Source organism: Phyllostomus hastatus, unplaced genomic scaffold (assembly GCF_019186645.2).
Source record: "Phyllostomus hastatus isolate PE091 unplaced genomic scaffold, TTU_PhHast_1.1 phas_scaffold_28, whole genome shotgun sequence".
NCBI lineage: Eukaryota > Metazoa > Chordata > Mammalia > Chiroptera > Phyllostomidae > Phyllostomus > Phyllostomus hastatus.
The window spans coordinates 11,983,649-11,996,991 of NW_025334022.1; the positions used below are offsets into that span (position 1 = coordinate 11,983,649).

At 42.9% G+C, this 13,343-nt stretch overlaps 1 protein-coding gene across 1 annotated transcript in view; it reads left to right on the forward strand.

The window, feature by feature from the left end:
- Positions 1 to 12,728, forward strand: part of LOC123805051 (nuclear RNA export factor 2-like) — a 30,075-nt gene extending 17,347 nt beyond the window's left edge. Inside the window, 13 exon segments of the mRNA XM_045817476.1 lie at positions 730 to 799; positions 911 to 1,026; positions 1,149 to 1,212; positions 1,325 to 1,359; positions 1,447 to 1,481; positions 1,620 to 1,706; positions 1,825 to 1,931; positions 2,106 to 2,218; positions 3,865 to 3,886; positions 6,385 to 6,455; positions 6,979 to 7,161; positions 12,490 to 12,550; positions 12,684 to 12,728. Coding sequence (XP_045673432.1) covers positions 730 to 799; positions 911 to 1,026; positions 1,149 to 1,212; positions 1,325 to 1,359; positions 1,447 to 1,481; positions 1,620 to 1,706; positions 1,825 to 1,931; positions 2,106 to 2,218; positions 3,865 to 3,886; positions 6,385 to 6,455; positions 6,979 to 7,161; positions 12,490 to 12,550; positions 12,684 to 12,728 — 1,009 coding nt within the window.
- The last annotated feature ends 615 nt before the right edge of the window (positions 12,729 to 13,343 follow it).

A 13,343-nucleotide genomic window follows, 5' to 3' on the forward strand; every position in this document is an offset into this window, starting at 1 on the left:
GATGATAGAAACATGGAGAGGAGGGGTGTCTAGATGTACCAATTAATACAGTAAGTGATGGGGAAGCCTGGTTTGCATGTACCAGTCCGTGGGAACATGCAACTCTTTCAATCTCTGTGTTGTTTTTTTCTTCTTTCACTGGAAAACCCAAGAGTGCTAGAAGTGAAATCACTGTTCAACAATTATAGTCCTGGTGTCAGAGAAGCAATAGTGTACAGAAGGTTTTCTTAACATTTATGGTCACCCTTTTTTTTCCTCCACTTTCCCACTCAGCACTCCCTATAACTTCCAATGCAACAAGAGAGGAGTAAAATTACATAATGAAGGGCATATTGATATTACTGTGTGGACAAGTAGAAAACCTCTAGAGATAAACAGAGAAGAAAACACAAGATGCAATCACAGGGAGATGGTTCAAGATCACAGTGAGTGTCATGGCAAGGTCTGCACTAGATAAGATGTCCTGGAACGTTACAAAAGGAAGACCACATTAAACACATTACATTGATTATTTGGAGGAGAGATTTTGCATGAAGGGAAAGAGATTTTAAGAAATCCATGTATAACACAAACATAAGAAATCATGCAGTGGTCCTTTCTTTAAAAGGCCTGTAAAGGCCAGTAGAACTTTGGTAAAGAACACTGTGTTGTGTGTGTTTTCCAGCCTTAGTCCATGTTGTTCCTCCTGTGTCTGTTCCTTTGCTTTCACCTTTATGTTTCCTATTGAAGGAAGTATGACAAGACACAGTTAATTAATTCAATCAATAGCCATTGCAGTGTCCCCTTCACTCCAGTGGATATAAGATAGGATGGCGAAACCAGATGAGGCAGCAGAGGGAAGGGGGAGATACTTAGCTTAGCTAGGGCCAAAGGCATCAGACACTATTTCTGTTCCCTTCAATCCCTATAGTTCCACTATGTTCAACACTGGGCCCTGTTCTTTGTCCAGGGTGCTAGTGCTGCTTCTACATTGATGGATGTCAGCTACAAAATTTGTAATGAGGAGAATCTAAAGGTATGTGTGGAGTAAAAATACCTGTACCTGGTGCCTAAGCAGCATGACAGGCTAGAGGCTAATAACCTTTTTAGGAACAAGAGTTTCTGGTGCTTCCCCCTCCTCTTTTTCTTGCAGATACCTACCTAGTCAGTGCTTTTGCTGTACCCTACTCTGTGCAGAATAAGTTGCAGCCAAAATAAATAGAGCAGCTAAAGGTAATGCAGACTCAAGGCACATGTATTCCCCAGAACCACCTGTTCCACCTCCCGCCCCTGATTTTCCTGTCACCACCACAACATCGAGCTCAGTCTCCATCTCCTTCTGTAGCTGACTGTGAGCAAACAATATAATGTCTCCCAGAAAGCTCTTTTTTAAATTTTTTTATTATTATTTTTTTAATCACTGTTCAAATACAGTTTTCTCCTTTTTACTCCCAATCCAGTCCCCCTAGCTCTTGATCTCCAGAGTCTACGCTATGACCCAGGTATGGCAGACAAAGGTAATTCTAAGGAACATGATGGCAGAGAGTACTGCCTGGGAGGGAAACTTAAGGATCAGAAGGGTCGGTGCCACCCTTGGACCCCTCTCAGCCATCTGATTCCTTTCTCCCACCTTCTTGAAGGCTTCATGCATCTTGATGTTAATATAATTCTGAATCATAGAAACCACATGACTGCCACCTTAGAGATCATCAAAATGAGTTTCCCCCAGGTAAGGCCTTGGGTCCAGTTCTGGTGTTATGGTTGGGGATGGAACAGATGGGATATAGATCAGTTTTGCCTCTGAGGTCCCACATAGTAACAGTCACTCTAACTTTTCTTTCTCAAAACTGTTGTTCCTCAATTTGTGCAAGATCAAACTGTACCAGCTGGATGGCCTGTCTGATATTGTACAGATAGGCCCCATAATCAGGATCCTGAACCTATCCAAAAATGAGACGAGAGAGGGACAGATCAAAGAGTGGTTGAGAGTGGTGGGTGGTGGTTATGAGAGTGCTGATGGCAGGCAGACACAGGCACCTGTGGGTAAAGGAGGGAGGCTGTGGGTTCAGGGACTTGGATGGCCCTCTGTCCCTGGGACTATTTTTTAATTTCCTCCCCACATTTTGCAGCTTAATTCCACCTGGGAGTTGGGGAAGATCAAAGGCCTGAAGCTCAAAGAGCTGTGTCTGGGAGGGAACCCCTTGTGTGACACGTTCCCAGACCAACCCACCTACATAAGGTCAGTGTGAAGCCCTGTCACCCTTCCTAGGTACCTTCGACTCCTTGGAGCCCTATTACAGAAGGTGGCATTCCTGGTCCTCTGAGAGGACTGCAAGCCCCACCTTCTATTCTCTGTGTCCCTCACCTATGTGTAGAGGTCTCTTATCCTTCCTCTGACCTTCTTACCTGTTGTACTGGTCTGGTGTCTGGTTCCTGACCCTGCATCTAGTTTTCTCTAGGAGTCTGGTTTCTGACTCTTCATCCAGTTTGCTCTAGCATGCCCACCTAAAAGTGTGCTCCAGGATGCAGGGCTTCTCCTCCTCACCAGGACTAAGAGTGTCAAGGCTTGACACTTGACACTTGACACTCCAGGTACTACAACCTGGACTGGGAAATGTCCTCCACCCCAAAGTTAGGCTGAGACAGAATCTTCCTACTTCTGAGATAACACAGAGTATCCCTATCCTATTCTGGGAGGAACCTTCTTTCCCATGCTTCAAAAGGGTGTCCCCTCCAATCCCAGGATGACATGGGGACTTCTCACCCCATGCCACGGGCCCATGCCTCCAGTGACTGTCATGATGACATCCCTTCTTTTAATGTAATTCCAGGGGATAGGGCATCCTTGAGTAAAGAAAGAGAAGGAGCGTACTCTCAGGGGCCCCTCCTTCCACACATCATATGACCTGAGTAATTCTTAAGAGGAGCCATGGATACCCAGACACAGATAGGATTTCTCAGTTAAGGAAACAACTAAGACCAGAACAGATACACAGATAACAAATGCTCGACCAGCATCCCATGACCCTTAGGCCAACAAACAAATGTTCCAGAAATGTATGTTCTTCATTCCTACATGAAGACCTAGGGCAAGCCAGGGTCAGATGAAGGAAAGGGCAGGAAAGATGTTCCCTTTCTTCTTTCTCTTTATCTGACACCCATTCCCCCACCACCAGGGCAGAATGTCTTTCCCATTGGGTTTTTTCCCTTTTCACCTTTGTCTCTACTCCCCAGTGTCTTCCCAATTTTCTCTCCTGTCTTTACTCCCTTTCTTTCTTCTTCCCCTCTGTTTCCTTTCCTCTCCTGATCCCTCCCTCACTCACATCCCTGCTCCAGCATTCTTGGCCATGCTTGGGGCAGGCCCTGACCCTGACAGGATGTTGGACCTCCCAGTGAGGTAGCAGAACAGGCTCCCACCCCCTTCCCACTTCTCTGGAGCCTTCACTTGGGACCACAAGAAAGAAAGGGAGGCAGGAAAGGGGAAGAAGCCCTGGAGTCTGGAATCCAAATGCTGTGTTTTGTGGCACTGGAGAAGGGAGTCAGGGTCCTCTGGAGAGGTTCTAATCAGCATGATGGAGAGGGACTGAGGAAGAGGGAAGGCAGGAGGGAAAAGTTGAAGGAGGGAGGGAGGGAGGGAGGCAATATGGATGTGAAGGTGTGGAAAGAGATAAGGAGACTGTGTGTTTTTGAGATTCCATATGGCAGATGGTCAGTGCTCAATAGGAGAGTGGACCCAGAAACCTTGAAGTCAGAGGCTGAGGAGACCAAGGGGGCTGGTTGGTGGGCAGATCACCTGTCTCTGTTCATGCCATGAATGTTTTAACTGAAGGGAAGCATTGCAACCCAAACTATCAACCACTTTTTTCTGTATTTAGATGTGGACAGTGCTATCAGGAAATGTTTCCCTGTGGGAGGCCACTCTGCATGGCATGGGCCCAGCTCCCACTTGGAGATGCACAGGACCCATGCCCACGGATAGGTTCTCTGTTCTCCCATGGGGAATCAGGCTTGCAATGTGCCTAGGTCCCTATGAGTCTTGCTTTTTGCTAAAACTCCCTCACCCTAAATTGAGGACATTTACTGCAAAGCTACTTCCTAAAAACCTAAACCTTCAAAGGATGAGTGTAACCATCCAACTACCTTTGCCTTTTCATTTGCAAATATCCTTCTTCTGTGATGTGATTAGCAGAATTGGCTCCTTTGTTTTCTGTAAAAGGTAACCACCTATAGTGAGCTCCTGCATAGTTAATAAGGACCTTGTAAGGTGCCTAGTAAGACAATTAAAGCTCATTGGAGCAAGGGCCAAGGCTTTTGCTCCCTTGAGAGAAAAGCCATGTCGTCCTTTTTCCTCCACCGGATTCAGTAATCCATATGAGTGTCTCATTTCAACCATAATGACACTTGTGGCCTGCATCATTTCCCCAAGTTGTTATGCTTGGAAAGTGCTTTCGTTTATCATTGTCTCTACTCACATAGATAACCTCCACATCTGCCCTCAAGCACTTTGAGTCTTGCTTAAATTACACATTTTCTTCATACTCTTATCCATAATGGGAGGATATGGACTTCTGAAAAAGATGAATATGATCTCTGCCAAAGTCCACATATAAGAACACACACAGAGAGAAAGGGAGGCAAGGAAGAAGGAAGACAGGAAGAGAAAAAGAGGAACAAATACACACAAGTTGCATACAAGAGTAGAACTTCCAGGACCTCATGATGCAGATGCCCAGTGTAATCTTGCCCATGAAATTTCCAGGTCCTTTTCACTCCTGACTTCTGTCTTTTATGATCCCGTGAGCCTATCCATTCACCTAATTATTCAGGACAAATTTCCTGGTCTACACCGCCAACTTCCTCTTCCCTTCCCCAGGATGGCCAGGATTTACCCCACCAATTACCATTGACATTTACAGTCCCGACTTCATAAAATCCTACAAGGTGAGGGAGAAAAGTCAACATTTGGGGTATTTATTGCAGGGGAGGCTTTATTAACCACATTGCCTCAAAATGTCTTTGACTCCAGGAAAGCTATAAAGAATCTCATGTTGTGAAGAGTCTAGTGCTGCAATTCCTCCAGTAGTGAGTACCCAGGGGTCCACCAGAAATGAGGGAGGGCTGGGACACACTGAACCACCTAAGCACAAGACTGATCATGAGAGTTTTCAAGTCCCATTTGAGGTCTAGAACATGGTGACAGACAGTCTTCATTGTCCCCTCAGATATTACTTGATCTATGACCCTGGAGACAGACAGAGTCTCCTCGGTGCTTATCACGATGAGGCCTGCTTCTCCCTTGCCATTCCCTTCAACCCAAAGGATCCAGATCCGTGAATCACATCTCAGACTCTGCTCCTAGGCTGTGTGGCTCCCCAGCAGACACAAGCCAGCTCATTGCAACACCCACACTGGCCAGACCACCACATCCTGTTTTTCTTTGTTTGCTTGTTATTCTCCTACAAGCAGTTTGCTTGAGTACTTCAAAAATAGCAAAAATATGAAGAACCTCAAGGACACCAGTGCATGTGGGATGGAGAAGATTGGGCAGGGAAAAGAGGCATGAAGGGGCCAGTCATAGGTCCCTGGGTGTGACAACCCTGACAGTTGCTGGCCTTCCTCCACAGATCTGCACGTTCAGCTGCTGAAACATACAAAACATGACATTGTGTGCTCCCTCTGTGTGTTGTCCAAAACTCAAAATGATCTCAATTCCTTCATGGTGGACATGTGGTTCCTGTCAATGAGAACCTGCTTTCTCCTTTGGGCTGGCTCAGAAACATGCAGGTTGTTGAGAGGTGTAGATGGTGACTGAGCACTTCACTCTTCTATTTCAGAAAAACATGCTCTCCTTCTGTGTCAATGGGGTGTTCAAGGAAGGTGAGTGTGTGGAGAGTCCCATCTTCAGATACCCTACTTGTCCGTCCTGCAGGCTGGGATCTTTCTCAGAACTCTCCCAACTTCCCTGATACCTCCTCTTTTTTCCTATTTCCTCTCTGTTCTCCTGACTCCACTCTACCCCCATCCCATCCTGGTATGACCTGTCAGCACCATATAGCTGGGCTGTTAGGGACACAGAGATGGGGTTTGGTGGCTGCCAGCTACATATAACTTTCATTTTCTTCTTTTGTGAATGGGGGCTAATAATGGCCACCTATTGGGTAGCTGCAAAAATTAATCAAATGAACTTGTGAAGTGGTTGTCCTAGGGCATAGTAGCGTCCATGTCAGTAGGAGAAGATTGCTCCTATTGTTGCCCTCCCCATTCTGGACAGCTAGTGAACCGCTGTCCCCTTGGGCATGTGTGGAGTCTCACCCTGACTGAGGAATGCAGTGGGAACCTGTGAAGCAATGTGACTCTAAGGGGTAATTGTTGTTGTTGTTGTTGTTGTTGTTGTTGTTGTTGAAGGAAGGACAGTCTCAGGGTTCTATGCATGCCTTCACCCAGACCTTCATCGCTACCCCTGCCAGTAGTTCCAGGTGCTAGTAGTGCTGTGCTCTGAGTAGGAACAGGCAGCCCAGCCTAGGCTTGAGGGTATGGGAATGTAGCAGAGCAGAACTGGGTTTTTTAAAGCATTGTGGGGAGCCAACAGGTAGATGCAAGGAACAGTCCAGCATTGGGATTAAGAATGTGAGCTCTGGAGTAGAAGACTGGGTTCTCTTTGTGACCCCAACACTAACTAGATGTATACCTTAGTTAAATCATATGACCTCTCTGTGACACTGTGTTCTTCTGAAAATTGGCTTAGATTGACCTCTCCCTTGGTCTGTTTTTCAGATTAAATGCAATGGGGTTAAACATACAAATTTAGTGAAGCTGATAGACCTTCTCTCCAAAGGTGAGCTCAGTGAGAGCAGCAGAGCTAACAGGCAAGGAATCTGGTGGGTAGCTTTAGTCAGGCTTTGGAGGATCTGGTTGCTGAGTGGTGATGAAAGGAGGATCATTGTTGAGGATGTGGGTTTATCCATCCATCAGTTGTCTACGGACATATTTTCCTTCTAGTATGTTCATCATGAATGATGAGCTGTTTGTGAGGGTCCCCACGATCAGTGAGTCTCAGAGGGCATTCTCTATTCCCATGCCCACATCTTCCTGCAGTTCTCAGCCCACCCTCTCCCAGGTGCAGCAAGAAATGGTGCTGCTTTTCTCCTACCAGTCTGGCATGAAACCACAGTGGTCTCAGAAGTGAGTATTGGGTGTCCTTGAGAGTAGCAGGTAGTTCAGGGATTGTTTGGCTGAGTAATAGGAACACATTGGGAATTTGGAAAAATAAGCATTTGGATATTTTTGCTTCCAAAAATAGTAGGTCTCTGAACCAGGTAACCTAATTTTATGATGATATATATAAAGAATTTTAAAACAGTGTAGTACTGAGATGACATGATCTTTTACATGGAAAAATCCTAAGAAATCCATTTAGAAAATATTAGAAAAGATAAACAACTTTAGCACAGTTTCAGGATACAAAATTTATATCCATAAATCAGTTGCATTTTATATGTCAATAACGAACTGACATAAAGAAAACTTAAGTAAGCAATCCCATTCACAATTACTTCAAAAAGAATAAAATGCCTAGGAGTAAACCTTACCAAGGATATAAAAGACCTGTACTTGGAAAATTATAAGACACTGAAGAAAGAAGTTGAAGAAGATACAAATAAGTAGAAACACCTACCATGTTCATGGATAGGAATAATTAACATCATTAAAATCTCCATGTTGCACAAAGCAATTTAGATTCAGTGCAATCCCTATCAAGATTCTGATGACATATTTCACAGAACTAGAAGAAATATTTCAAAAATTTATATGGAACCACAAAAGGCCCCACATGACAACAGTGATCCTGAGAAAGAAGAAAACTGAGAGAATCACATTACCTATTATCAAACTGTACTACATGGCCATAGCAATCAAAAAAGCCTGGTGCTGCCATAAAAACAGACTCATAGATCAATGTTACAAAATTGAAAGTCCAGAAATAAATCCACACCTTTATAGTCAATTAATATTTGACAGAGGAAGAAAACACATATAATGGGCTAAAGATAGTTTATTCAATAAATGGTGTTGGGGAATTTGGACAGATAATGCACAGAAAAATGAAACTAGACCACCTCCTTACACCACACACAAGAATAAGTTCAAAATGAATCAAAGACTTAAATGCCAGGCCCCAAACCATGAAAAATCCTAGAAGACATAGGCAACAAAATCTCAGACATTGCTCTAGCAGTGTTTTTTGGATATGTATCCCAGGGCAAGGAAAACAGAAGAAAAAATAAAGTAAGGGTACTACATCAAACTAAAAACTTTTTGCATAGCAAAGGAAATCAACAAAATAAAAAGACAACCCACAGAGTGGGAGAACATATCCACAGATATATCTGGTAAGGGGTTAATATTCAAAATTGATAAAGTACTTCCAAAACTCAGTATGAAAATAAACAACCCAATTAAAAAATGGGCAACAGACCTGAAAAGACTTCTCTGAGGAGGACATACAAAAGGTCCAAAGACATATGAAAAGATTTTTAGCCTCATTAGCCATCAGAGAGATGCAAATTAAAATCACAATGAGATACCACTTCACATCAGTGAGAATGGCCATCATAAACAAATCAACAAACAACAAGAGTTGGAGACAATGTGGAGAAAGGGGAACCCTAGTGCACTGTTGGTGGGAATGCAGACTGGTGCAGCCACTGTGGAAAACAGTATGGAATTTCCTCAGAAAACAAAATGGAACTGCCTTTTCACCCAGCAATTCCACTGCTAGGATTATATCCTAAGAGCCCTGAAACACCAATCCAAAAGAACCTATGCACCCCAATGTTCATAGCAGCACAATTTACCAAGTGCTGGAAGCAACCTAGGTACCCATCAGTAAATGAGTGGATCAAAAAACTATGGTACATTTACACAATGGAGTTCTACATGGCAGAGAGAAAGAAGGAGCTCCTACCCTTTGCAATAACATGGTTTGAACTGGAGAGGATTATGTTAAGTGAAACAAGCGAGGTGGCAAGGGACAAATACCATATGATCTCACCTATAACTGGAACATAACAAAAGAAAAAAGCAAGCAAAATATAACCAGAGACATCAAAATTAAGAAGAATCTAACAATAGCCAGAGGGGAGGGGGAGGGGACACTAGGGAGAAGGGTTTTCAGGAACTACTATAAAAGACACATGGACAAAACCAAGGGGGAAGGTGGAAGCAAGGGAGGGAGGTGGGATTGCCTGGGGTGGGGGAAAAATACAGACAACTGTAATTGAACAACAATAAAGTAATTTAAAAAAAAGAAATTGAAAATACAACCACAGAATGGGAGAAAATAATTGCAAATATCCTATGTGATAAGGTATCCTTTCCAGAATATCTGACGGACACTTACAATTCAACAATAAAGACAAACAACTCACTTCTGGCCAAGAAGGAGGTGTAGGTAGATGCACTATGCCGCCTCACACAACCAAAAGAACAACAAATTTAAAAATAAACAACCAGCAATGATACAAAATCAAACTGTATGGAAGTCTGACAACCAAAGGCGTAAAGAAGAAACATTCATGTAGACTGGTAGGAGGGGCAGAGAGGGGAAGCTGGGTGGAGAGGTTTTGCTGTAAGTGGGGGTGGGTGGAGCAGGTGGTCCCACCTTTGTGTGCAGATAAACCGGGGAGGAACAACTGGGGAGCAAAACAGACCACACAACCCAGAGTTTCAGTGCAGGGAAATAAAGCCTCAAAACCCATGACTGAGAAATCCTGTGAGAATAGCAGCCATGGGAGAAACTCCCAGCCTCACAGGTGAGTTCATTGGAGAGACCCACAGGGTCCTTGAATGTGCACAAGTCCATACACCCAGAAATCAGCACCAGATGGACCCAAATTGCTTGTGGGTAGGGGGCAGAAGTGAATGAAAGCTGGTAGAGAGCTGAATAAGTGGCATTGTTCCCACTTGGACCTCTCCCCCACATACAGCACCACAACACAGCTACATGGTTTGCCCCACTATGATGAATTCCTAAGCCTCCTCCCCTACATACTTAATTGGCATGCCAAGACATAAAAAAAATGTCTGAAATGAAAGAAGAGATCAAAGCTCCAGAAAAAATACAACTAAGTGACAGAGATAGCCAGCCTATCAGATGCACAGTTCAAAACACTGGTATTCAGGATGCTCACAGAATTGGTTGAGTATGGTCACAGAATAGAGGAAAACATGAAGGCTATGAAAAGTGAAACAAAGGAAAATGTACAGAGAACCAACAGTGACAGGAAGGAAACCAGGACTCAAATCAACGGTTTGGACCATAAGGAAGAAATAAACAATCAACTGGAACAGAATGATTTTTGTTTCTACAAGAATTCATAAAATGAGAGACTTAGGAACCTCTGGGACAGCATTAAGCATTCCAACATCTGAATCAAAGGGGTGCCAGGAGGAGAAGACAAAGAGCAAGAAATTGAAAACTTATTTGAACAAATAATGAAGGAGAACTTCCCCAAACTGGGTAATGAAATAGACGTCATGGAAGTTCAGGAAGCTCAGAGTGTCCCAAAGAAGTTGCACCCAGGGAATCACATACCAAGGCATATCATAATTACATTACCCAAGATTGAAGATATGGAGAGAATCTTAAAAACAGCAAGAGGGATGGAGACAGTTACCTACAAAGAAGTTCCTATAAGACTGTCAGCTAGTTTCTCAAAATAAATCTTACAGGTGAGAAGAGGCTGGAAAGAAGTATTCAAAGTCGTGAAAGCAAGGACCTACATCCAAGACTACTCTATCCAGCAAAGCTTCATTTAGAATGGAAGGGCAGATAGAGTGCTTCCCAGATAAGGTCAACTAAAAGGAGTTCATCATCACCAAGCCCTTATTATATAAAATTTTAAAGGGACTTATCTAAGAAAAAGAAGATAAAAACTATGAACAGTAAAAGGACAACAATGAACTATCAACAGGTGAACCTAAAAAATTAACTATGCAAACAACTAGAACTGGAACAGAATCACAGAAGTGGAGATCATATGGAGGGTTATCCATGGGGAAGGGGCAGGGATGATGGGGGAAAAGGTGTAGGGAATAGGTAGCATAAATGGTAGGTACAAGATAGACAGGGAGGTTAAGAATAGTATGGGAATTGCACAAGCCAAATAACATACATGTATGAGCCATGGACCTGAACTAGGTGGGGAGGGAATGCAGGTGGGAAGGGTGTGCAGGGTGGATGGGGAATAAAGGGGGGAAATGGAACAACTGTAATAGCATAATAAATAAAATATATTTAAAAAGACTACTTGAAAATGAGGAAATTATTTGAATAGACATTTCTCTGAAGATGATATGCAGAAGACCAAGCACATGAAAATATACTCAACATCATTAGTCATTAGGGGAATGCAAATCTAAACAAGATACCACTTCATACACAGTAAGATGGTTTTTTAGTGAAATAGAAGGTAAGTGTAGATGAGGATGTGAGGATATCAGAACTTTCATATATTACTGGTACAGTGCAAAATGGAGCATTCACTGTGGAAATCTTTTTGAAAGTTTCACAAAATGTTGAACACAGAGGTATCATACAACTCAGTAATCCCACTCCTAAGTATATAACAGAGGATATGAAAAAAATACATTCAAGTAAAAGCTTGCACAGGAAGGTTCATACCAGTAATATTCCACTCAGAGGCAACCCAGATGTCTTTTAGCTGATGAATGGATAAAAATATAGTACATTTATATAACAGGATATTACAAATTCATAAATAGAACAAAGTTCTTACATATATCATGACATAGGTGAACCTTGCAAACATTACACTAAGTGAAAGAAGTCAGTCAGAAAAGCTTACATATTGTATGATTTCATTTACATGAAATGTCCAGTATAGGCAAATCCATAGGTACTGAAAACAAATTTGTAATTGCCAAGGTCTAGGGAAAGGAAAGGAACAGGGAGTAATCTCTTAGACTTAAGGAGTTTCTTTTTGAAGTGATGAAAATATTTTGGAATTAGATACTTGTGATGGCTGTACATTCTTGTAATATACTGAAAATCACTGAATTGTACACTTTGAAATGGCTATTGCTATGTATGTGCATTGTAGCTCAATAAAGTATAATTGAAAACTTGCAATTTTAGGTTTCCATTTGTTATTTTCTTGAAAATCTTTATCAACATTGTTAAGCTCCCACATTCTTCTGAACAGCTCTATGTTTCTGTTTTGGGCATGAATGCTAGTGACAGAGGTTTTGGTTCTTCCTCATTTGGTTCTCCCACATTCTTCTGAACAGCTCTATGTTTCTGTATTGGGCATGAATGCTAGTGACAGAGGTTTTGGTTTTCACTAGGTCTTTCCTCCTCATTACACATCGTGCTCTTTCTGGCACATCTGTCCCAGCATAGATATAATGACATAGACTTAGTGGTGGCATTTCCTGGTCGGAGTATCTGCACTGTGGTACTAAGGGAGATCATTTGTTCTCCCACTCCAGGTGCCTTCAGGACAAGAGGTGGAAATACACCAGAGCTGCTCAGGTCTTCACTATGCTCAAGGTGAGGTCTGAATATCAAATGGGTTTAAGTGGATGTTTCTGGGCCTTTGGGAAGGCCCAGAAATTGGAACCTGGTGCCCTGCAATGAAACTCAGGGAACTGGCTCTTCTGACATCCCAACTCCTCCCCTGCAGGTGAAGGGCACAATCTCAGAGGAGGCCTTCAAACAAACCCCTTAAAAAGAGCCCTCAGATGTTATGTTTGTCTTCATCCCCATTGTTCTGTTTTCTGTTTTCTCCAGCCTAAGGCCATACCCATGACTGGAGCTGAAGTTACCTTATAGGTCTGGTAACATAACCACCTGAAGGGTCATTTGTTCTCTTTATTTTCCCCATTCATGATTGCTGGGTGTTTTGTTTTTTGTTGTTGTTGTGTTTTTTTTATAATGATTGCTGGGTGGGTTTTTTTTTTCATAATAAAGAATGATGTTACACATTGTATGTTATGTGTCTTGGATTGCTCTTCTTCTGCCCTACCATGAGCAAATGGGTGTAGGACTGGAAAATCCTTCCTTCTCCACCCCCAACTCTGTCATTCACCTTGGCATTCCCTAGAAGTTATGTCAGGCTTGACTCTATAGGTGGTTTGTCAATAAATTCTGGTAAGAAGGGACACATGCTGCTTCCAAGGTTGGCCTTTGGAGACAGTGGGACTCAATTGGATGCTCTCCCTAGAGGCCCCCAGAAGCAGACATGAGACCCAGCACAAAGGGGTTTTGCAAAAGATGCCTACTGCATAGTAAGGGCTGTGGGAGGAAGGAAGAGGGAACTCACATTGTTTACTTCTTCCTGGTC